This window comes from Parus major, chromosome 3, assembly GCF_001522545.3.
Source record: "Parus major isolate Abel chromosome 3, Parus_major1.1, whole genome shotgun sequence".
In the NCBI taxonomy this organism is placed as follows: domain Eukaryota; kingdom Metazoa; phylum Chordata; class Aves; order Passeriformes; family Paridae; genus Parus; species Parus major.
The window spans coordinates 29,331,666-29,356,762 of record NC_031770.1 but is presented as its reverse complement, the minus strand read 5'-3'; the positions used below and the strand labels follow the sequence as shown (position 1 = coordinate 29,356,762).

The window sequence follows — 25,097 nt, the reverse complement described above, 5'->3', positions numbered from 1 at the left end:
TCTACATTTTCATTCCAAGGGAAGCTCCTGCCCTCCCTACCAGACGATTGTCTTCCAAACCAAGACACTGTATAGAGAGGATTCTTCTCAGCTAAGATTGTCCAGACTTGCATAGCAGAGAAGATGAATGTTGAAAAACATGCATTGCTACTGCCCACATTGCTTTTGTTTTGGAGACAGAAGATTTTTAGAAATAAGTATCTAGTGCCATACTAAGTCATGGACCACCTTCCTGGATCCTCCTCAGCCCAGCCAACTGAACCAAACACATGATGTTACCACTTCTAGGAAATTTTCCACCTGCTTACAGGTAATCTGAACCCCAGACACAATTCAGTAGGTCCATCAAACAGCTTGAAAATCCTGTTGCCCTTATGCCTCCCCATCCTTCTGCCCCAGTCACAATCAGCTGCCAACACCAGCAAATATGTGTTGGCAGCAACTACTGCAGAGAGAGAAATGTAAGCCTTTCCTCACTGAAGGTTTGGGTGGTGGGGTCCTGCTGATATGCAGGCTAATGCCACATAAGTAGCACAATGAAAGCTTCCACAGGTTTCACTAAGCAAGGGAAAGAACTTGCTCCAGTCCTGGTGGTCTGGCTGCAACCTTGTTTTCACTGTTAGTTTGCTAGAGCAGACAAGTATCACATCCATATGAACATGTATTTTCTACTGCCCAATGAAACAGTTTTGCTGCTCAGTACTGCCACAGCTTAACCAGGTTTTGTCTCCAGTCTTGCTGTCCCTCCTCTGTTATGAAAGGCAACTTTCACAGTTTGATCAGTGTCTGTACAAATTTTAAAGGGACAGACCTCAAACCTAGAACTCATGCTGGTAAAAAGACATGAAAAAATATAGAGGGCCCTGATGTCACTGCTTTTGAATGCATTAGCCATTGCAGAAATACACAAAGGCAACTCTTGCTTTCAAAAACCTAATTTACAAATAGAAGACTTAGTTCTTCACAGAATATTCTGATCTAGAAGGGACTAACAAGGATCACTGAGCCAAACTCTTTACTAAGTGTCCCATACAGGGATTTAAACCACAACCTTGATATAATTAATACCATGCTCTAACCAGCTGAGCTCATCTCAGGGTCTTGAATATGAATGCCTATGTTTACCACTGTTCTCACCATGAATCAAAAATGAACATCACACTCAGCTCTGCTGTATTCCAGGGAGATGGGCAGAACAATATTTAGAAAGAAGCACACAGAACAGAGACAAATGACAGACACAGAACGTGGGGAACACATTACTTAGAGTGAAATGCAAACACTGACAATGAGCTGCTTTCATCTACCAATGAGTAGTGATCACTTTCTGATGATGAGTCTTCAGATAGAAGCTGATGCCCACCTGTTTGACACACAAAATCTGTGTGTGGATATTTCTATTAATTGAAATAACATGTTATGAGAAATGTGCTTTTTATGACACAATAAGAGAGGTTTAGCTGAGGCTCTGCAGGTATTAAACAGCAAGTCTAGCTGGGAAAATAAACACATACATTTGTTTAATTTCATCCCCTCTTGCCTCTGCATTGAGCGTGGCACACCCTGTGAGCTATGGCTTAGCACACTTACTTGGAAAGGAGAATGACACAGTTCTGGGCCCTCCGGCCATCAATCACAGATAGCTCTTTCACCTTTCTTGTGGAGAGGTAAAGGTCTTCTGTTGAACCCATCTCTTTCTGCATGTATTTCAAAAGGGAGGGAAAACAATCAATATTATGTTTCTCATTCAAGACTGATAGACTTAGCTCAGTGTAATGAACACATCCATCCCAACCTTGAAAGACCCACCCAAATGATAAGAAAAGGAGACAAAGGCAGAAAAAAGCATGGGGGTAGATCCTGTGTTACTAGACAAACAGAAATCATTCATTAATACCTATAAGCTTATCTTTGGTACCATATACTGGACCTAATTCTGACCTATTGGACTCATTCTACCACCAATTACATTATGTCAATGTGAAAAACAGGCATGATAGGAGAATGAGGCACATTATGATGAAGCACACTGGTATCACAGCATCTTAGGCAGATGCCTCCTCCAGGGGTTACACAGCATTCTTGAAAGGCTGCAGAACAAGCAAAAAAACCCCTTCTGTTATGTCTTATGGCTGCCATTGGACCTGACCAATTCGTATCATATGAGAGATGTAAACAGTAGGGCATGATGACATTTATTTTACTAAATATATCTTACTAAATGGTAAAAATCTACATTTAAACAATGTTGTATTTTAGAAACTAATTAATGCATTTAATTATACAGAAATCACCCTTTTCCAAAGTTGTCTGCATACTGCCATTTCCATACTCATTACCTGAAAAAACTTAAAAATCCAGTCTAGAACATTTGTCATAGCACACAGAGATAAAATATTTGCAAATGCAGTCTGACCATCCAGTTTTTATTTTCCCAGCTAACTGCTGCAGGAACCATTAAAAAAATGTCTTTTCATGACATACATATTTTCAAGCCCTGACATTTTGAGATTTATCAGTATAGTATAGCTTTAAATGCACCCATCAAATAAGCAATATGACTTCTTTTTTAGCATATAGCAGCAAGCATCCTGAGTCAGATCAAAAGGTCCATCTACCCCAGCATCCTGTTCCTGGGAGTAGTCAATAGCAAATACTCAGGGAAACGTGTCAGATCATGGCAAGCACACAGAATGGGTGCTTCCCAGAATTCACTCTCAGGACGCAAGATTCTGCAGCTCAAGGCTTACTTACATCAGCATGACTAATCTGCAAAGAAATTTTGATACCCAAGCATTTGAGAGTTCAGTGTAAATCATAGGTTTATACTGCTAGCTGTCATTTCAGTTACTGTTACAGTCAGTTACCAAAAATCTCTGTTGCTCCTAGGTATGCAAAGGACTCATGCAGCCACATCCAAAATTGCTGCAGCGAGCCACCACTAATAGAAAGTGACATTTTTAAGCAGGTACAATGCTCCAGCTGAAGACATGCACGCAGTAAATTCTTCTAGATGTGCCCAAAGCATCTAGCTTGGCAGAAAGAAAATTGAAATGTTACTCAATATATCAAATAGCGTTTACAAAAAAGGCAAAATTGGAATTGGGTAGGTTTATTATTTCTGAGAGAATAACTAACAATACCAACAAGAGGAATGCCCCCAGTATAAACTGCCATGTAGAGATTTCAGAGTTTTCCTAAGTTTTCTCAGTTTGTGGGGAGGAAAGACAGAGGAATATGGAGATGGGCAACTGTTGAAAGGAAGAAAGCTGCTTGCTGGTCTGTGCTCTTGGTTTAAAAGCTTCACTGTTCCTCACTAATATTTGCAGGCAAGGACACCTGGATAGTGACAACCAGCACCCATTCCAAAGAAAAAAAGGTTTCAGCCTTTGGCTATGTATGTGATGTGGGGCTTTAGCCAGCTTTCCTTAAATCCAGCAGGAATTGATATAATACTTCCCATGCCATTTCCAATTCCCCAACCCACAGGGTTAAACACAGATGAATAAATTGAACTATTCAGACATGGCCCAGGTCTGAAAACCTGAGAAGCCTCAGGTTTTACCAAAGCCAGTTTCCAAGCTTATCTAAGGAAAACAGATTGCATATGGACTATCCATAGTTTCTCAGACACAGAAAAAGAGGAGCAAGGGGGCAGTGGTGACTAGCTTTTGTGAGAGAGCCCAAACCCTGAACGCAAGAACAGTTGGGCTGGTGTCAACCTGACAGACAAGATGACTGAGATTCATGACATCATCTTTTACTGACTTTTCATCTGGGATTACTCTATGTTACGTGCTTCAAAGTGTATTTTAGATTTGATATTTTAGTTGCAAATTCAAAACTCAGCTAAAATTTCAGTGCTGAAATGACTGTACATGTGGAATGTGTTCATCACATTGTTCCCTTGCTTCAAATACAATTTGATTTTTGTTAGCTGAAGACTCATACCATGACAGCACCCTATCTTCTGACAATTATCAATACTACAGAGAACTATGTCTACCATATTGACTTGCTTTGATGTGCTGCCATGTTAGCCTCCCCTGTGTGGCAAAAGTTGTGACTAGACTTTCCAAACACAGTTCCCTAAGCACTCATGGTGAGAACTACTTTCTTCTGAAACCACCAGAGACCCTTATGATCATATCTGAACATTCCTTTCCTAATAGCATTGCTCTTACCAAAATTGTTGCCAATAATTTTGCTTGAGATGTAGCCAGTTTAAAGACACAGGCATAATCCAGTATCTCTATCTAAACACCATTTTAATCTTTTGCTGAACTTTCTGAGGGTTTCATATGTCCATTTGAACTCTTTTGCTCCTCAGATGGCACAAATCCTTTTGCCAAAGTGCCTAGTTTTATGCAAAGAAATATATCCTTTAGCAGAAAGTCTGTGGCTACTAAGTGCATCTGAAGACTTCAGTACTGTCCAAAGCAGACAGAAAACAATTTGGAACAGTGGGAGAGAGGGCTCCCTGAGAGACGCTTTTGTTTTTCTCTCAAGAGAGTATTACTTTTGGTTAAGGAAGAGTTCACACTGGCATTCTTCTTTGTCCCTGGTCTTTTTTCCTCAGAATCGTAGAAAAAAGGGACTACAACCCCAGCAGTGAGATATAAGCAAGTGAAAGAACAAGAACTACTTCCTATCACAGAGATAATGCAACTAAAAGAATAATTTGTACCACCTTCCCCATCAAGAAAGCAGAGTGCAAGGGCATATGAAACAATAGCATGAGCTGTAACCCATAATAGCATGGTCCAGGACTTCACCTTCATACACATGGCAAGAGGATCAGGAAGCAGACAATGATACTCACTTGCTTAGAGGAGGAGGGGTTAGTTAGCAGGTCCTATGCAGGCAGCAGTCGCAAAAAACGAAGAAGGAAACATGCCAAAAATTAGCACAGAGAAAGATACCAAGTTTAACAAGGCAGCTGAATTTAGACACACACTGTTTTCTAAGAGCATATAATTCTGTGCAAGTAATACTGGCTCAGATGGTTCAAGGTATTTCAGCATTTCTTTGCATATTTTATATCAGCAGATATCATGGAACTAAGATTCCTAGGTCTTTTATGAAAATAATAAGTTTGGTCTCCAAAGCATAAATATTTTAGTTAAATATTAACTAGGATAATGCTTAAATACCTTTACAAATCCAGTCCAGAGCCTTACTGAAAGAACTGCCAAGGTTATAACTTGAGGGTCAGATCTCCTTTCCTGATGCACAGGCACAGTTTGTGGGTATTAACTAGTATAGCAAGCAAAAACTTGTTTCAATGGCATGTTATACCCTTTAACAACTTGCAGCCAAGTATTTTGAAAGCACTCAGAAACTGCCAAAGAGGCCTTACAGCACTTCTGGAAGACAGACTTCAACTATTTCATGACATACTCAGTACTGCAGGAAAACACCAGCTATACTGAATCAAAAGTTTAATATTACACAGTAAGATTTGAGCAAGGTCAGAAGACAAGTGTAAGAATACTTGGTCCAGCATTCTGTACACTGGACAATTTTGCTTTCCCTCATAGACATCACTGGGCTTGAGAGAGAAGACACCTTCTATCATTAGCAATATTAGGAAAATAGAAAAATTGTTTAATGTAAATGAAACTGGAAAAAACATGAAGATCAAGTTAATAACAGCAAAGAAAGAAATGTCTTTATCTCTACTTATTCAACATTTCAGATGCAAAGCGCAGGGCTTTGAATTGACATTTTTCTTAATAGACATTTGGAGGAAGTTTAAAAGTCACAAACCCAGAGGAAACACATACTTGGTCAGAGTGGAATATTTCTGAAAGTAAAAGAGGAAAAAAGACTAAGTGTGAATTGAAAAAATTATCCTAAATTTTAAATTCAAAAATAATTTTGATGTTCTGGTCTTTAAAACAAAAAAATTAAAATTGATGAGGACTTGTTGATTGGATTCTAGTTCACACTGGAGCAAGTATGGATGAAAAAGAAAGTATCACATAAAGTAATAACAACAAAATATTTAAGGAGAAAAAGAATAATGTAAAAACCTCAACAAAAGCTGTAAGGAGAGCAAGATGTCTAACTGCACAAAAATAAAAGTAGCTTATATAAGTGTTACTCTAGTGTCTGGAGCTACTGTCATAAAGTGTGTTTAATGAGGATGGAAGAGTACTGTTCAGAGACCCACGGACCAGGGGTAAGGGCCAGGTTAGTTTATGGCTGAATAGCTCAGGCTGCTTTCCAGTGATTGGTAATGTAGCCATAAATATTATGATTCTAACTGAGACCAGGACAGCTTTGGCTTTGGATTTTGGGCACAAAAGGAAGCAAGGCTTTGCAAGGACATTTCTAGTGAGGAAGTTGCAATGTTTGCACCTGAAACATTGGAACGGAAGCTCTTGGGACGGGGTCTAAATCCCATCTCTTAACAGCACTGAAGTTTTGTATGCCTTTCTTCCCCTCTGTGAACAAGGATCTTGTTTCAAGGAATATGGTTTACAGAAAGAGAGACGGACCTGCTTAAACAGCACCGGCTACTTGCAGAGAAAGAATGAGAAATGAAATCTTATAATGCATGCAACAGTTAACATCACATTCTTCACAGCTTATCCATGTGGCTGTGAGCTATTAAATAAGAGAAGTTATTCATTATGTTTATTAGATTAAATAGAAAAATAAAAGAGAGAAGGGAGCAGATGGAAAATCCAAAGACAAGGGGTTGGATTGTTAATTTTAAGATACTAGTCAGTTAATGAAGTAGTTATCATCACTGTAAGGAATAACCATAAAGGTTTTTTATGGCAATTAGGTCTGTGTCTGTTCCCAAAAATTCAGACTAATGATCCAGTTCTGCAAAACAAAGCAAAGGAAAGCCGGTGGAGTTAAAGGAGTGAAAGTACAATTTGTCCGCTGCTAAATCTCATTCAGTGGAGATACATAGATTTAAAGGGACTTGCTTTCCAAGAAAAAGAGGAAGGAAAAAGGACATTCTAATAAATGACCACTTTTAAAGCATGCTGTTTGCTCTATAATCTGTAATTCAGACAGCTTCTGTTACCTTGTCAGTTCAGACAGCAGGATGTTTAAGAAAAAACAGACAAAATGAAAGACAGCTAATAGTCACCTTGCTCAGTAATCAGGGAACTACAGCCTTTTTTCTCTGGATGAATGGAAGAAACAGAAAGTTTGATATGCAAATATAAATGTAAAGCACCAGAACTTTTGGAAGTCAGTGGCCAATGACATTAACTAGAGCATTGTCTGTTCGTAGGTGCTGTCTCTTAGAGCTGCCCATGAATATGAAGTATGTCCATGTCAGAAGTTTAGATCCTGCCCCACGTATCCGTCCCAACTTCTTTCAGTCTTCAGACTTTTTGCACAGTGGCAGAGCATCAAGTGATGCAGCCTGACTGCAGGTGGGCAAGGGCTCAGACCACTGTCATGTATTCTTTTCTCCTTCAGAAATTCAAGACAGAAAAGGTATAGAAAAGCTTACTCCTACCTGGTGCCTCTGATACGCAGAGAACATCTTTTCAAAATCTTCTAGATCCAGTACCTTGAATACCTTTAAATCATCAATCTCATTCCAGATTGTGCCAGGGATCCTCTCCTAAAAGGAAAGGACATATTTTAACAAGATAGCAAAAGTATTTAGTTAAGAACATCCAATCCCATTTGGATAGATCATTCTCTTCTGCTCACTGGTCAAACTGCGATGGACAACTGCTGTCATTTTAGTGGATACATTTTGTTTCAATAGTCAAAGGAGAAAAAAATAGTGTTTGGTTTTGATTTTTACTTCAGGTTTTTTTCTTGGGTTTTTTTGTTGTTTTGTTTTGTTTCTTGGTTTTGGGGTTTGGGTTTGGTTTTTTTTGGTTTTTTTTGTGGGTTTTTTTGTGTGTTTGTTTGTTTGTTTTTAAACATACCATTTTGCATTTTTCATCACAGCAAGTCTCTAATGAAATGGCACATTCCAGGACTAGCAGACCATATCTTAAGTATTATCTATGATCCCACATTCAAGAGTGGCCATCTGTCTAACACAAAGATTGTGGTCATGCTGAAAGGAGTGTTACCATCAGGAGAAAAAAAGCTTAGGAAAAGCACAGATGCATGACAAACCCCAGATATATTTTTGCAAATTTTTCCAGGTTCTTTTGTAAAGCCTAAAGAGTGTGTAGTTTTCATTATGTCTGCCTGTGAAAGTAGTTTAAGTTATTATTTTATTTTACTTTTAAGCTTTTGAGTCTTTGAAGTCTAATTGTTTCCTATTACATGAACTCCTTTGTCTACGTGAGGCCTTTGTTAAGCCAGATAGACACAAACAATACCCAGATCCCTGAAACAGCCTAATTCACAGTAACTGGAAATGTTCACAATCCTTGTGATGATACAGTATCCTGAATGCTAGGAATTCTAGCTGTTTGGCAGGTAATTAGCATGGAGGGAGACAGGCACAGACTTCTACTTGCTGTCCACCAAACCCAGAAAAAGCAGGTTTCTGTATTACATGAATTAAGTAATCAGCAGTCATCCTAAACTAAGTGAAGGTTCTGGGTCTCCTGCTGACATTCTCAGGACAGATGTCCTTACTGCCAGAGGATACAAAGATCAAACTACCTTCTCCTTCTGACTGACTCTTAAGGTGCATGTTGTTTGAGACAAGCTTTGGGTGCTCTTCATACCACTGACACCACTATTCTTCAGTTCATTTAGTTTAGGAAGTGTATACTTACTGTACTTTATTGACTGCAAAAATAATGAAAATGCTGATTAAAAGAAAAAAGAAATAGACAAAAGGAATTGTAAAAATGACCTAAGCAAATCCCAGGAGATGAAGAGCCAGCAGAACAGTGATGCAGAAAAAGCCAGGAACCGAAAGCAATAGCAATGAAACCCTCACACAGGTTTCAGCTCTAAAGTATCTGACTTGAACCTACATGGCAAAGTGTGTTAACACTTCATTATCAGAACTAATTAGGAACAGGCTCTACTTCCCATTCAGAGTCATCAAAAAGAATGAGGGAAATGTGCTAAGCCACAAGACTCAAGGAGAAAGGAAAAAAACCTGAGGAGGATAAAATGAGGGGGAAATAAATGTGTGAAGTGTTCTGGAGGAAATTCCTGGCAGGGCAGACACTGAAGGAAAACCAATACCCTTTCTCCAGAGGCAGCCTGTGAGTGCCTGAAGGTAAGGAGGGGTGTCTGCAGCGCTATTCAGAGTGAGAGCTGTAAAGTGTAAAATGTGACCTCCTGATCAGTACACAAAGATATTTATAGTTTGAACAGTAGAATGTTGTCACCATAAGGTGCCTTCTTTGTTACATACCTCATGATGTGTCATGTTTGGTAAATACCAATGTTGTTGTGATAGCCTTGGCCACCTTGCCTTGTCTATTGCCTCTGCTGCTCCCTGCACCCCCTAATGGCAACCGATGACATCACCCAGTATGTAGATGAGCTGAACTCCCATGGAGGTTAGCAGCCAGGGGAAGTGGAATTAACATCTAAACCCCTAGAATCAGGGAGCCGTGGCACAAACCTGACTCCAGACTACGCTGAGGAGTAAGGGAGAACACTGAGCAACTGACTGATGTTCTGGACCTTGTCACCATAACTAAACAACACTTGCTATGCATGAATACCCCAGGTTTTCAATGAGCCAGTGTTTCCCCAGGGACTCTCCTGAGGACAGAAGCCCCAGCTCTGCCATGCGGCAGAGTTGATCATCTCCTCCTCTGTGTTGACCACTGGGAGCAGTAGTGGTGTGTGCAGCCTCTTGAGCCCCCTCACCTAGAGCTGACCTCAATAAAAGGCATTAAAAAGCAGCTGGTCTCCTTGCCCAATCTTTCCAAGGCCCTATCCCAGATGGGAGCAGCACCCATCCTGAGCGGGCTCACCAATATCATTGTATCATGCCTTGCAATCGCTGTGGCTCTTCTTTCCATGTAGGAAGAACTTGTGACTGTAACATGGCAAACAAGTCTGGGAGGCTCATCTCAGACAAAGCAATAGGAGACAAAATTAATTTTCTTTTTATCCTAGCTCTGAATTCCACTGCCAATTTTAGCCAGAAGCAGCCAGGCAGAGTGATCAGTCTCATTCAATATCCAGGCTAGCTTTGTAAAACATGAATTATAAATCCTGAGGGATATGTTTGAACAGCTGAGCAGTTCTCTGAGTGCCTCACTGTTTCAGACTGTCTAATCAAACACTGAAATGGCAGAATATTTCTTGACAGGAGTCCTTGAAGTCATCACTGGGATAGAACCCTAAGGATGTCAAAAAGCTGTATGTTATGTTTGGCAGAGGCTGGATGTGACTCAAGACAGCTACTCATGAGTCTTGCCCATCTACCTGTCCAGCTGCAAAAATCTCATGGGAGTGAGGTTTCCTCACAGAAAAAATATCCTACAGAACAGTCTCATATGAATGAACTGCAAAGGTGCCAAAACAGGAAGTTCTGGGACTCAGAAAAGGACTGCAGAGAGTAGTTCTCCCCCTACTTTCCCAGGACAACAACCCAGTGAAAATGATTCCAACTTCAATTCAGATCAATTTTAAGAGCCAGGTTGAATCTGGTCCTGTACAGGATGGTTTGTATGGCAGTTAGAGCAGAAAGACAAATTCCAAAGCACCACCCATTGCAATGGCATGCACAAACAGAACTTTGACCAACTTTGATCCAATTTTAGGGTTAATACAGTCAAAGAAAAATCGAGGCAGGCAGAGGTATAAACAATCTTTGTTACACCTAACACTTGCAATGGGACTGTCCCTTCTATTTCTACTATAAGCTCTGTCCTTGAAAATTTTCATGTTGCTGCCAGATAACTTCCTAGACTGAACTCTTGATACACAGTTTACACAGTTAGGAATTAACTGGCTGATAGTTCCTTGTCATCAGCCGGAGAAGACAAAGCATTTTAAGAGAAACAGACTTGCATAATGTGGTTGCTGTGATAAATGATCCCCTCAGAATCATAAAAATATTTATGGTCCCTAAATAACAATTTAAAATAAATTCTTCATTCCTTCTTTTCATTTTTTTCTTCTCTGCCTTTAGAAAGAAAAAAAAAAAAGACTAAAAAAAAAGAGCAGTCATTTTATCTGTAATGTTTTTCTCCCTATCTTAATTTATTTGTTTATTCATTCATTTATTCATTCTACAAGTCTTCCAAGATCCACGATTCCTGTGCTTTGGAAAGTCTTGGCCCACTTAGAGAAGCAAGCCTTGTGAACTGTACTTCCCAGCATCCTCTAATGAAATGGTGACACATACTAGGTTAGGAAACATCTTATTATGAGAACAAGTATTGACAAGGCATTTGCTCCATCAAGATTCGTTTTTGGTATGTTGCATTTAACATTTCATGCACTGTAGCAGCTGCATCATTCCACCTTTATAGTGAATCCAAATTTGCTGAGAGACCTAACGACATTAGAAAATGACAGTGTTTTGTGGCACTAAAATCATATCAAGCTGTCCTCTGCTACATCTAAAGGATGATTTTATTTACCCTGATAGATAAATAATGATATTCTGGAAGGCATCAAAGTCCATCATGCCTCAGTAAACTCACAGCATGAATGAAAACCTACAGTACTTCTGTTTGACCTGTGGGTTCAGAGAAACCATGGAAACTATGAGTGCTCTGTGAATACTGGAGCAGGCAATCCTGCTTATTAGTAGGTTAATATTTATAAGATATTAACCAGAAAAGTGGAAGCAACTTAAAAATTTAATTCAGAATTCCATTATGAATCTGAAAAGTGACATGGACAAAGGACATTTTCCAAACTTTGCTCTTGATATTAGATCCTTTCTGCAGTGTGAGAAAAATCCACTTCAAGCAAAAGCTGTATTTTTTGCCTTTTTTTTAATCAAGACAGCTGTTTTATCTCATTGTAGGCCTAGACACCACCATAACTATTATGAGTAGCTCCACAATGAGATTTTGGAGAACTCTTGGAGAACTGAATCTCTAGCAGCAGTCCTTCATAATTTTCATCAACCTCAGTCTGCTTTTAGGGAGGAAGTTCCATAAGTCAGAATCACTGATAACATTATAGAAATTAGTGTCAAAATTAACATTTTCTGTTTATATGACTGGTTGTTTTGGGGGTTTAGGTTTGGTGGTTTTGATTTATTTTTATGTGTGTGTAAGTATGTGTGTTTTGGGTTTTTAAAAAACATCAATATAGTATGTAGAAGAAATACCTTTCTTATGAAACTATTTCAGTCAAGTCTATTTAGGGTTGACTAAAGAAAGTCTCTCTGACATCACTGATGAGAGCCATTACCAGGACACTTGAAGGGAAGCTGCTTCTCAGCCATGAGGTAAGGAAGCAGAGTAGTTGAAGGCTGACTTGATTTATTCTGAGAACTTCAAAATCAATACGTTTATATTTATTAAATAGGTAACTATTAATCCATACTTCCACTGTTCTTGAAACCAGTCCATTGCTTGGATTAACCATAGAAGTTTGCTTGACCTTTGGTGCTGTGTAAAACTCAGAGTGAGAGAGCACTGCTGCCCAAAAACAAAGAAAGGAATCTTTCCAGGATATTACAGTGGTTATATTGCAGTATCTTTTTCTTAAAAAACAGAGATCCTTGGCACCAGCACTACTGTAGTGCTGTATGAATGGAATTCACAGAAAATGCTACGGTGCTGTATGAATGGAGCTGTAGTGTGGAAGGGCTTCATCACAACTCAGCCCATCCAGGCATCTAAATGTCTTTGCCAGTAGTCATTAACTCACATCAAAGCTAGCACAAAGTTCTTAATTCTTAATTGAAATTAGTTGGCTGTTGGAGTTTCCTTGATAGAAGCACAAATCCTTTCCAGTCAAACATTTTTTTGAGGTGCCCATGGGAACCGTGGACCATCTGTGATTGTTAACTGCTAAGACCTTGACTATATTTGATATTTCTCCTAACACCCAACAGCTCAGTTCTTTTCTTCCAAATACAAAATCAGCACTGGAAAAAAAAGGTGTCATATGAATTGTTCTGGAGAATAGCCTCGATTCCACTACTGAGAATCTGACAAATCCCTCTCAGCCACGCTCCTGTTGGCCTCTGTTGGCTTTCCCTCACATCCTGAGGCAGGCCGCATGGACAGAGAGGAGTTTCCTCTCATGTAGGTTGTCTCAATCCTGGCATCAGCTTCATACTTACCTGAAAAATCTCCTGAGAGAGACTCTGTACTAATTGTTTAGAGAAAGGTGGTCTAAACACTATGCAGAGATACCGAAGAGCTGAATATTTGACCTACTTGCAGCCCTAACTTTATGTACAGATGTTTCCAACACTGTGTTCTGTCACCTTGCTGTGTTTCACGTATTGTTCCTCAAAATGTTTTTTTTTGGGGGGAAAGTTGTATTCTTGTGAACTGGAAGTTAAACCCTACCACGGACCACAAAAATACTGTGCACACTTCCAAGCCTCAGTTTCCCAGGCTCAAATACTTGAGATGTACTGCTCCCAGACAGTGTGTTTATTTTGAGTTCTCACTCATTCCAGTCTGGCTACTCTGACAGCTCAGTTCAGGAGAACACCAAAGAAGTGCAGCAAAATTAACAAAAGGCATGACAAGGCCCATCCAAACCTACTCAAGACTTTGTGCTCAGAGGATTCATGTCCATGTGAATAGAAAGATATTGAAGCAGGAAATGTAGGATACCTGAGAAAGATGACCAAAACGTATCAGCTTCTCCAGCAGTCAGTCAAATAAATAATTCTATAACAAAGTGCAACCCAAGTTACAACATGAGCCACCTGTATTGGCACCACAACCTCTGCCATTTTGCAGAACCATATCAGGTTCAAAATACTAACACTGGCAGACACCCCAAAATGCAAGCCCCACCCTCTTATGCCCCTTTTCCTAACTATTTTGCCCTCCTCAAAACAGTGTCTTTTAGCCATCTCACCACCCAGGTCTTCAATTTTCTTAGCACAGCTGCCTTCACTCTTATCCAGAGGGCAGGAGAAGTCTACAGTTACTGTACACTAAGCAGAAACACCTGTAACTCTCTCTTTTTCATATAAATTCATATATATACATATATTAGTTATTATTTCTCTTCTTCAGTGCACTAAGTTCCATGTTCTGCAAAGGAAAATAAATCCTTGTCCTTACATTCTCTTCAACACCCCCCATGTGGCCTTGACAGACAAGCACAGATGGTGCAGCAAACATTTCACTTCACTTTATTTTAAAGAAAAGGAGAGAGGGGGAGAGAAAATTCTTCTGGCATTCCAGAGGTCCCTGGACACTCATTCCAAATGCTGGAGTTGGGCCCTGGGTGAGTTTCAGTCTAAAAGAGAACCTGGGTTTCTAGGCAACAATCCAAACTCAACACAGACACTTCGTTTTTTCCCCTAAATCAGTTTAAAAAATTAAGACCTAAAGAGAAGGGGAGGGAAAAGAAGAAGGGAAAAAGAGAGAGAAGGAACATAGAGAAGTGAAGGGGAAGGACACACAACCAAGGTAGAAGAAAATGAGCGCAACAGGAAGAATCCAAGTCCCCTGGGGGTTTTTTTTGCCAATCTGGGGTTTTATCACCAACAGAGTTCTAACCATTCAAGGAGAAAGGCAGCTTCCCTCATGACCATGAACAAACAGTGAGGAGAATCAGGACACCTTTCTCTCCTTAGTGATGGCTCCTGTCAGAATAGGGGTGGCTGGTTTTCCAGATGGTTCTCACCATGTTTTGCCCACATTGGCTCTGGACATCCTTTTTCCCTGGTGCACAAGTGAGAACTGGCACACCAGTCTGGAGATGTCCAGCTCTCACTTGCGTGTTTGGCCCCACTACAGCTTTGCTTAACCAGATCATTTGCATGCCCGATCTATGCAGCTTAATCTATCCAGCACCTTGCTCATCACAGGGGGTGTGTTGCACTGCTGGAGAACTGGGGAGATTCCCTCAATACAATTAATGACTCCTACTGACCACAGTCCACAGAAAGCTACATGCTTCTATTCCACTTTTCATTTCATGGCATTAGTCAACACTGGGGTATACTCAGAAAGTAAATCAATTGAGTAATGCAGTTTCTTACCTCACTCAGCTTAGCCCAGTTGAAGGATTTCAGTGGATGTGAAGGCTGGGGGATAGATTTCTTCTTCAGACTAGGGCCACTGGTGCTGAAGGTGGTTGTTGAAGGGGGTGGCATCCCCATGCTGAAGACAGGTGGTGCTCCTGGTGGAGGAGGAGGTCCTCCTGGTAGAGGTGGTGGAGCAGGAGGAGGGGGACAGCTGGAGAAAGGGAGAGGAGGTGGCAGCGATGGCAAATTATCAGACATGTGAGAAGAGGACAAAGCTAATGGGCCACCTGGAGGAGGGGGTGGGAAGGAAATGCTTCCCCCTTGCTGGAAAATAAAAAACACAGAGAAAAAGAAAGCAAGCAGTTTAAAAGGCACAATAACTCCATGTTGCCAGTTGATGTGATTTTATTACGACTCTCAAAATATTTGATGTTTTCTTTAAAGCCTCCTGCACTCAAAGCCATGCAATAAAGGGAGGAATCTTAGATTTCATTTAAGAGAAAGTTTCAAGCCCATGGAGTTGTGGAGAAGAGCTTGAAAAAAGGAACCATAAATGGTTCAGAAAAACAGCAACCTAGTAAAAGAAGCCAAAACGTATTATTTTCTCCCTATGTAAGAAAAAAGAGAAAAGTTCAATCTTACAAACTTTTGAACTCCTGGGTTTAAAAGCTAAGTATTTGAAACACTGAATACCTGTCATTAGGCCTCACTAACACAAAGTGGGAGAGGGGAGGAGGGAATAAATCTGCTTTCTGCAGTGTCTAACTTCTCAGGGCTGTGTTTTGGTGAGTTCTGGTGGCTCAGGCACACTGCTGGGATAGAAGGACCACCAAACAAGAGGGATCACCTGCAAATGTCACTTTTACAGAATTCTGCAGCAGTTCAGATGCTCTTGCATCTTGCAGCATGATAGGAATTCTCTTTCTTATATACTTTTGTATCAGGGAGGTTTCTCTTTATTCCACTGAAATAACAACCAGGGCCACCCCAATCATCAGTGAAAATTATGGCTGGAGGAGGACACTATGCCTCAGCAGCTCCTGCAAGGAAGGTGCCTGAGAAGGAATGGAGCAGTCCATGCATTAACCATTCTATATCACCAGCTAAGAGATTTTGGTCTCAGCTAAAAGCTGAGCAGCTTCTAAGTATTCTCTATTATGACCACAGCTTCATGCATAATATGCTTTTGTTCATCATTCACCAGTTAGCAGCCTTTAAACAAGCATGGGGAAGGGTCCCAGTCTCATACCGAGAACTCATTAAGTTGAGCCACTAGATCATTCATCTGGTCTCGGGTCTGGCGCAGCTCCAAGGATTCCTTGTGCAGTTTGTCCTTCATTTTGTTCAGTGTCTTCATCATTTCATCCTTCTCCCGGGTCTTTGTTTCACATTCCCGCTCCTTCTTCTCTAGCCTGCTCATCAGCTCAGCATGGTCTAGGGGGAACACACAAGTGGGACTGATGAAATAAAGCTCACGAACAGTCCCTGAGGATATGTAGGTTATGCTGAAGTAAAGCTGACAATTCTGTCAATTCAAGCAGGGATGTATAATGAGAGCAAAAAAAGAAAATAGAGTCTGACTGTCCTGACAATGACCCTCAGTGATCAAGACAGCAATGCCTAAGTTTCAGTTAGACTGTAAAATCACTTCATGTGAGAACTGAAGGAACCTCCATCCTGTGAAACACATAAACTGTTCACTATCATACAAAATGTCTGAAAAAGGAAAAGTTGTTCCCAGCTCTGCTGCTTGCTGCTCTGTGAATGAATTTGGATCAGTTTCTGCCTATACATACACAGAGGATACACTCACCTTTCCGGAACTTCTCTGCCTGATCCCTCCACTGCTTGACCTCATTTTCATTCACTAGCCTGAAAGATGAAATGAGATAGTTTAAACTTTTTCTGAGCTACACAGGTTGAAAGGCACGTGATCATTATGTGTAGTGATCAGCAAAAGGCAACCTGGTGAGTATACAAGTTTCTATAGGATCACATCAGTGGTCCTTCTGGATCCAGATTATGCTCCCTAGCCCACAGCTAATATAAAAATGATGCTTTTTTGCTCAATCTTATAAAAAGGGATAAAAGAATGACTGGGAAAGAAAGTCCTGATACATGCCTGTCTTCAGGTAATGCCCTCAAAGTGCCAGGTCTACTTATTTTGAAAGAGAGAAGTGATAACTAAAATAATCACAGCTGCTATGGGTTACAGATTACCCTATTCTTAATTGAAGACCAGATTGCCATAATTTTTTTCTGCTTTCTGTAATTCTGTTTTTTCTTTCTTACAAGGAGGAAGAACACTTCTCTGTTGGGTAATGTATCAGTAGGAAGGCAATTCTCATATCTCATACAGGTACAGCTATTTCCTATTACTGAAAGAAAATATGCAGAGCATGCTGGGGATTGATTAGATATGCAGAATGAAGAGTAGCTATGAAAGTAGAATGGGAAGATCAGGCATGAAATCCACAATGAAGCCTGGTATCGAACACCACTATATTTTTCCATTACAAGAAATCAGTTTTGATTTTGGCTCATGCCTATAAACAAAAGGAACTGTAAAATTTTTAGTACAGGAGAATTTGGTTTCATATGGGACTTATGTTCTATAAATGTTCTTTTCAGTAGAGAACTTGGAAGGGTAATGGGCCATGAATTACCTGCAGAAGCAGTTGAATGAAATGAAGGATCCAAAAGTTTGGCTAAAAAAGGACTGAGAACAGGTAAGTTGAGAAGAGACAGCTCATATAGCTAGACTTCTCAAATGATGCATCTTATGGGAAAAAATAATGGTAACGCCCTCAACCAAATCTGTGGGTGAGAGCAGACATTTTATGAAGAGGTAAGAGCTTTTGTGCGCTAAGTGGGGACTGCTTTTCCCTATCTGCAATCTTTCTAAACCATGTGCTCATTAGTGAGGAATGGGATCTGCACAGAGATGATGACATTATTTTTACTTTTTAGTATCAAGGAAAGCTTTCATGAGCATTCTGAATGAAAAAGGCACATGAGGAAGCCTTGTTATAAAATAATGAGCATTTCTGCTGCTTTTCTAACCATAGTAACAGAGAAGTTAAATACAAGCACTTTGTTAGAAAATACTGCCAAGCTAAGATGTCATTAGAAGGAAACTACTTAGAAGACTTAACTACTTAACAAGACAATGTGAAGCTGTAAGTTGAAATAAGAAAGTCCTCACATATATTTTATTTCTTAAGCACCTGCATAATGATCGTATCCTTATACCTGCATAACAGAAATAAACAATAATAGTGCAGCTTACATTTTAATGATGTTTTTGACACTGAAGTTTTCCAATGGAGCTATATCTGGATCATCTCCTCGTTCATCCTGAAGAACAATTTGTTGGAGTATTCTGTCCAACAGTTGCCACTGCTGGAAGTTTCCTCCATTCCTCTTATCTATATTGAAAAAGACCAACCCATGAGAACTTCCAATTCCATGAGAAAATGCACAGACCTGCCAACCAACTGGCATTTGTTCCTCCCCACCTTTTATTTCAATCCTGTGTGTGATGAATTACAGAACACAAAGACTATCTCTGAATAGTTGCTAGCAGATTATTTACAAACACCTGGCATACTGGGACACCACATAACAGGCATGGGCAACTTGGTGTCTGATGTTCACCTTTAGGCTATATAACCCTTTTGACAGGTTAGCCATATCTTGCACTTTAAATGTCTATAAAAAGGATTCCTTTGTGATAACTAATACTCAGTGTTTTCTGGGGTTTGATGTTGAGGTCACTGTAAAAATAATGAGATGTTCTATCTGCATGCTTGCTTATCTGCAGGTCAGTGAAACTCAACTGGCATGAAAAATTTGTACAAACATGACTGTAAGTGCAGAGATAAAGAACAGAAATTGAACCAAAGGGACTGTTCTCATGGATACCAAAACAGAAGAGCCAGAGCAACATTAAGTCCACCTCAGCTCTTTAAGTTACATAACCTAGATCTTTACATTCTTTAAAACTGCTCCAGTACAATCCCACCCTGGCCTAACAGGATTTAGTCCTTCTGCTACCAAAAATCCCAGTCAATACATAAAGCTTAAGCTCTCTTCTAAAGAGCAATATCAAAGAGGCCACTGAGACAAAGTATTGCTTGAATTTGTGCATGGCAGTACTTGATTCTAATGAGAGCCTGAGAACATACCATATATCAGATTACTTGCTGAAAAGCACACCACAGTACATCTCCCTCATGTTCCCTTCTTAGTTTGACTGCTTAAATACGGATGAAATTAATGAAAGACCAGACCCTCACTCCTAACAGAATCAAGGCAGGCAGTTCGTTAGTGATCTTGCTGTTACACTCTGGATGCATAACTGAACGATTTTATTGCAGTTAACAAGAAGACTGTTATCACTACCTTTGGAAACCAAATCCAGTATTATTTTTCACTTTGAGTTTGGGAGCTCTTCACTGATGTACTGCCATTAGATACCAGCCTGAAGACTTACTGTGGAATTTCCCAGTGGCAGAGCAGCTTTCAGTACTGTACTGTTTCACCAGAAAAAATCTTCAGTGCCTTTTTTTAATTATTCAAAATGCTATCTATTTCTGGGAATTCCCTGATCTATAGCACAAAGACTCTTTTTTAAAACTTCTGATTTAAAATCATTAAAAGTTCTGTCAGTGACTAACTGGAATGTCTCAGCTACTCAAATTTATCTGCAAGTGCAGAGAGGTCAAACTGCTGCCCTAAGTATTGCAACAAATATTTTGCTGGGTAGAGTCAATGTAAGTTACCAAGTTCATTAGCCACAGCCAAGTTCTGAATGGGAGACAAAAGCAGTGTGTGCCCTGGTATCTGTGAACTTGTACCTACACCAAAGCTTCACTGAGTTCTCCAATACCCCTTGCTCTGGAAATCTGTAAATATACTTACATGGCATCTGCAAGCAGTGCTGGAGGATGGATAACAAATAGGGATAGGCATCTGTATGCTTCAATCTCTTCTTGATCAACTCAAACATCTGAGAGGCACTTTTTGTATCAATGTGGATCTGAAGTGAGAGCAGAGGAAAACCATCCAAACTGAAAGCCTATTAACTGTGAAAGATCCAATCAATACAAAGACAGGCAAATTTCCAGCAACTGGACCTCTGCAAAGTCTCCTGTCATGTCCAGCTGCAGGTTCCAGGGACAGGCCACATGGGTCTTTGACACCACTATTGTCATCCCTGTCCAGTACGGAAAAGATCCCCAAAGGGCTAGTAAGGTGAGAGGCATGCAAAGCCACCAAGACCTGTTCTGGAGCAAGCAAAACATTTGTGTCCTAGAAAATGATGGCACAAATGGTAGAAGCTAAGCAAGAAAGGGTCAGTTGTTTTGTATCAGTGTGCAGCAAGAGCTGTACATGAAGAAAGAGGGGACTAAAGCATTCAGATTCAGGACCCTACAGTTTCTTATTGATGCTAGAGGTTGTCTTTGGTTTATGTTAGTCTTTAAAATCCCCATATTCTAAAATACTGGTCCTTTCCACAGGCTCTGAGGCAACAGTCAGCAGCAGAGTTACATGTAATCTTGGGAAGAATATCAGAAAATTTCCCAAACTTCACCCATAGTCCTGCAATGGGGATGTCTGAAACTAGAAGGCATCCAGATCATCAGGACTGAGAACCTGAGAGCACAGCTGAGAACCTCCTTCACTCCTGAATATTCAGGCAAAGAAAAAATAGAAGTTTTTATCAAAAATACTCATCAGAAGCTGTTTGTTTGATCAGTGTTTTCATTGCTCACACATCATAAACCTCCTGCTTGCTAAATGAGAAACAGTGAAAACAAGAGCATCAGCCACTCTCAGCATCAAAGTCAAAGATTAATTTTAGGGAGCACCAAAGAAAGGTGCACCAAGCATCCCAAGTAGATGCAAGTTCAGCTTTGGCATATTCAGGTACCCTGAAGAATAACTTACCAGGTCAAACCGCTTGGCAAACTCCAGGTCATCTTCATTTCTGACCATCTCAAAGAAATCTAAATGTCTTAGAGGAAACAGAAAAACAAAACGTCTGCCAATGTTCATGGCATGATTCAGCCTTAGTTTAAGTCTGTCACAAGAGAAGTAGCAATACCTCAGTTCAGCTGGAACATGTGGATATTGGCAAGCCTTTCTTACATGAAGTGCTATCACAGGTATGCAATACAAGGAGATCAGTGACAGACCAAAAGGAAAGGCTGGTAGAGGTGTATACACTCTGTAACTCCTGTGCTAAGTCACTGTGTTGAGGTAAGGTGCAAAAAATAAATATAAAATAGGAAAGAGATATTCTGTTTTTGACAAATGCAATGCCTGCAGTGATAATACATTTCTAAAAACTCCACACCATGCTTTCTAGCCAGCTATTGTATCATTAATAATTTGTTTCCTTTAAACAGTGGAGCAGAAATGCAGTCAGTGGATCAGTTTTCACAGGTTTCTAGATATGCCTATTGATAAGCACAGCAGCATGACTATGTTTGGATCTGGGTGACCTGGGTGAGTGACACATTTGACCATCTGGACTTGTCTTACACAGACTGGAGCACAGCAGATGATATGGAGAAAGGCTTTAGTACATTCCCCTGTTCAGACCTGGTACAAGAGTCTGTGCTATGTAATCCAGGCATCTGAGATCCTCTCAAACCTTTGTTATTCTCCTGACTAACTTGTAAAATCCAGAAATGCCCTAAGTCCCTCTGAAACACTCCTGGTTGCTGGCCAAAGGAATACAGATTACCCATTAGACAGGTTCTCTTATTCTTGCTTATAACGTTGCAGATGTAAAGTATCATTCCTGGTTCCAGCTCTGCAGCAAACCGTAGACATACAACTGGGAAACTTGGAACCTGCACTAAGGCCACAGACACTCAGTCACAATGAAGTCAATGAACTAACTACTGGCTTCCCTCCCTCCTACCAGGACAGGCTTTTGTTCCAGTTTTGCTTCCAGAGAAAACATTTAGAATATTTTTTGTATTTTTCATTCTGACTGCCATCCCCAGCTGAGAAGAAAAGCAATTGAGGAACTCTTTTGCAACAGCCTCTGCCAATTTAGTATGTATGTTTCCTACTTCAACTGCTGATGTTAATTTTAGGATAAATACTTCTTTTAATTTTTTTTTGGTGTTTTTAGGGAGTCAGTTTCAAGAAGAGACAGACACAGCTGTCTCAAATAGAGAAGAGTTTATAAGAAGTTTTTCTGTTCATCAGTAGCTCTTCTCAGAAATTACCTGTCCAGTGTAGCATTCTCGTGTCCTCTGAGCTTGTCAATGATGGGCTGAATTCCTAGCATTAGAAACTCATATCGGAGATGCAATCGGAACTCCAAATTGTCCTTAAAAAACGGGGGAAAACCAAGTTATTTGTTTTCAAGAGCTGTCAATCACATTTAAAAAAAAATATTTAAAACTTCAGTTCTTCCCTTTTTAATAGTCTATCCTGTCACCAAATTCACAGGATGAATAATTCCAGTAAAGTAAGTAAAAAAGGAATTAATGCCTTTGCCTCTGTTTCACTTAAAAGTACAATTATGTACTATGAATTTTGCATATCATAAGGATATGCACACTCCATGTAGTTCCATAAGGAACAGAAGCTACTGGCATTTTTCCTGCTAGTCCATTAGAGGTTCCCCTCCTAGTTACAGATGAGCAGCATTGCAGTCTTCCACATATTTTTTCAGTTTATTTGTCATAAACCCACATACATAAAATCACATATTCTGACAAACAAAAAATTCTGACAGCTATTCAGTGGGATAATACAGGATTCCCAGAGAGAGACAAATACATTATTATCTAGTTCTCATGAGCTTGTTGTCTTTTGTGGTTTAACCAAAAAAAAAAAGCCAAAAAAAAGCCAATGTCACAAAAGTAACACTTTTAATGAAATAAATTAAACTATCTTTCAGAGTCAAAAGAGAGTCTTGTTAATAAAACAACTGGACTTTTTTCTGAAATGTTTCCCTTTGGTATTTTAAAATTAAAATGCTTTGACTTTGGCTTTGAGTCAAAACAACATTTCAAAACATTTCTGAAGGTAAACAAAAATATTTTCTAAAAAGGCTGGAATAAACAGGTAAATGCTTTACAGTTCTTAAAACAAACCAACAAAAAACCCACTACCAGAACAACAAAAAACCAACCAACCACCCAATGTAATCACTTCAGTGTAGGTAGTCTATGTTATATTAAAGAAGCTCAAAATGAAATAATTGGAAAACATTATAAGACTGATCTTAACAATTAAACATTATTTTCCACAATATATCCACTCACTACCACAAGATTTGTGATTTAATCTACTAACTATTTCCAAAGTAAACTAATTTAAACATAACATTTTAGAAGTAATTTCCAGGGCTCTCACCTCACCAGCACCTGCATTCAGGACAGCATTGATGAAGGACATGATGGCTGTTTTGAGGTTTACTTCATCTTGGTATCGCCCCATGCTTCGGTCTAGCTCATTTAACAATGACTGAAACAGAACAGCAAGCTGGGTTAGAGGACATAATCTAATTTCTTGCAGGATAGATTGCACTTCTGTATGCAGGGGTAAATAACTGTAAAGAGAAGCTGTCTTTTGAGGAATAAAGCCTATGCCTGAATGATGCAGATTGAATTGAAAGATTTATCTTCGTTCCTTCACTTACTACCCTTTAACATGAAGCAGACAATTATTACCTCTTGGTAAGCACCTTTTAGGGATTTTCAAATAACAGGAATATCCCATGTGCAAATAGCTCCAAAGCTCAAAGTTTAATTACACATCTACACTGGAGGTACAGTTAAACTCCAGTTTCCATGTTACAGACTCATAGAATGGTTTGGGTTAAAAATTACATTTAATGATCATTTAGTTCTGACCCCTATGCCATGGGCAGGAACATCCTTCTGCCAGACCAGGCTCCTCAAAGCCCCATCCAGCCTGGCCTTGAACACTTCCAGGGATGAGGCATCTACAACAACTCCAGCCGACCTGTTCCAGTGCCTTTCCACCCTCATCATAAAAATACCTTTCTTTCATCCATTCTATATCTAGCCTCTTATAGTTTAAACTCTTTAGCCCTTGTCCTGTCACCACAGTCCCTGGTAAAATACCTTTCTCCGTCTTGCTTATAAGCTGTTTATTGAAAGGCTGCTGGAAGTTTTCCCCAGAGGCTGAACGTCTCCCTGTTAACCAACCCACAGTGGGTATTCAGCACAGGAATGCTTTAAGTCTAATTTCTGCACACATATTGATATTTTACCATAATCTTGTGAACATCAGGAGACAAAGGAGAAAAAGACTAGACAAATAACATTGGTGGCCTTAGCCTTTTTAAGGATTAGTTCCACTTGAGTATTTACCGAAAAGGTTATATATGTAAACTGATTAGTCATGAAAGAAGCTCTGCTTTTAGCTTTGTGCTGATCACCATTAATATTATCTTCAGGTTCTTCTCTCATCAGCTCATAATTACATGGATGATTTTCCTTACTGAAAGAGTAACAAATTCCACTTGAGATCTGCCAGTTAAGCTGTATGAGTCTCACTTCAGCATTAATAATAAATGCCTCACACTCATATATTTGTTTTGTTGTTGTACTAAAGAAAGAGAGCATTCTTTTTAATCTCCCCAAGAAGTTTTGACCATAAAGGGATAATGAAGACAAAAATAACTTTTTAGTGTTTGGCTCAGCAGACCATCTAAACAACATTTTGAAGTTATGATGCTGAGTAAGGAAGTTCATTTTCTTCTAGTCAATTTTTTGTCCCTGTTTACTGAAAGTGTTCATTTATAGCAAAATCCTTCCTCCACTAGTCACCATAGGTCTATCTTATTTCCTGTAGAAAGCCACAGAGATATGTCTCAAGAAACAAGAAGAATATCCTCCTGTGCATTCTGCAGGGGAAAGAATAACCTACTGGCTTCATACTTACTTTTGTGCAAAAATATTTTGACCTATTACACTATTACACCAATACACTGTTGCTGTATTTTATATATTAGTAAAGGCCTGTATGCACAAACCAGCCTCTGGGATAAGTC

The 25,097-nt window shown here is 39.6% G+C and overlaps 1 protein-coding gene across 3 annotated transcripts in view; it reads right to left on the bottom strand.

Annotated features, from left to right (window-relative positions):
• The window catches only part of DAAM2 (dishevelled associated activator of morphogenesis 2), a 216,431-nt gene that overhangs the window by 39,021 nt on the left and 152,313 nt on the right, over positions 1–25,097 (bottom strand). For 2 of the 3 annotated variants that reach the window (XM_015620851.3, XM_015620854.1), the window contains 11 exons: positions 23,432–23,542; positions 22,294–22,397; positions 20,999–21,065; positions 19,970–20,087; positions 18,336–18,474; positions 16,860–16,918; positions 16,296–16,480; positions 15,062–15,370; positions 7,490–7,597; positions 4,823–4,855; positions 1,591–1,697 (listed from right to left, as the gene is read on the bottom strand). In XM_015620851.3, the coding sequence (XP_015476337.1) occupies positions 1,591–1,697; positions 4,823–4,855; positions 7,490–7,597; positions 15,062–15,370; positions 16,296–16,480; positions 16,860–16,918; positions 18,336–18,474; positions 19,970–20,087; positions 20,999–21,065; positions 22,294–22,397; positions 23,432–23,542 (1,340 nt within the window). The remainder of the gene's footprint in view (positions 1–1,590; positions 1,698–4,822; positions 4,856–7,489; positions 7,598–15,061; positions 15,371–16,295; positions 16,481–16,859; positions 16,919–18,335; positions 18,475–19,969; positions 20,088–20,998; positions 21,066–22,293; positions 22,398–23,431; positions 23,543–25,097) is intronic. The other variant, XM_015620853.3, reaches the window with a different exon arrangement.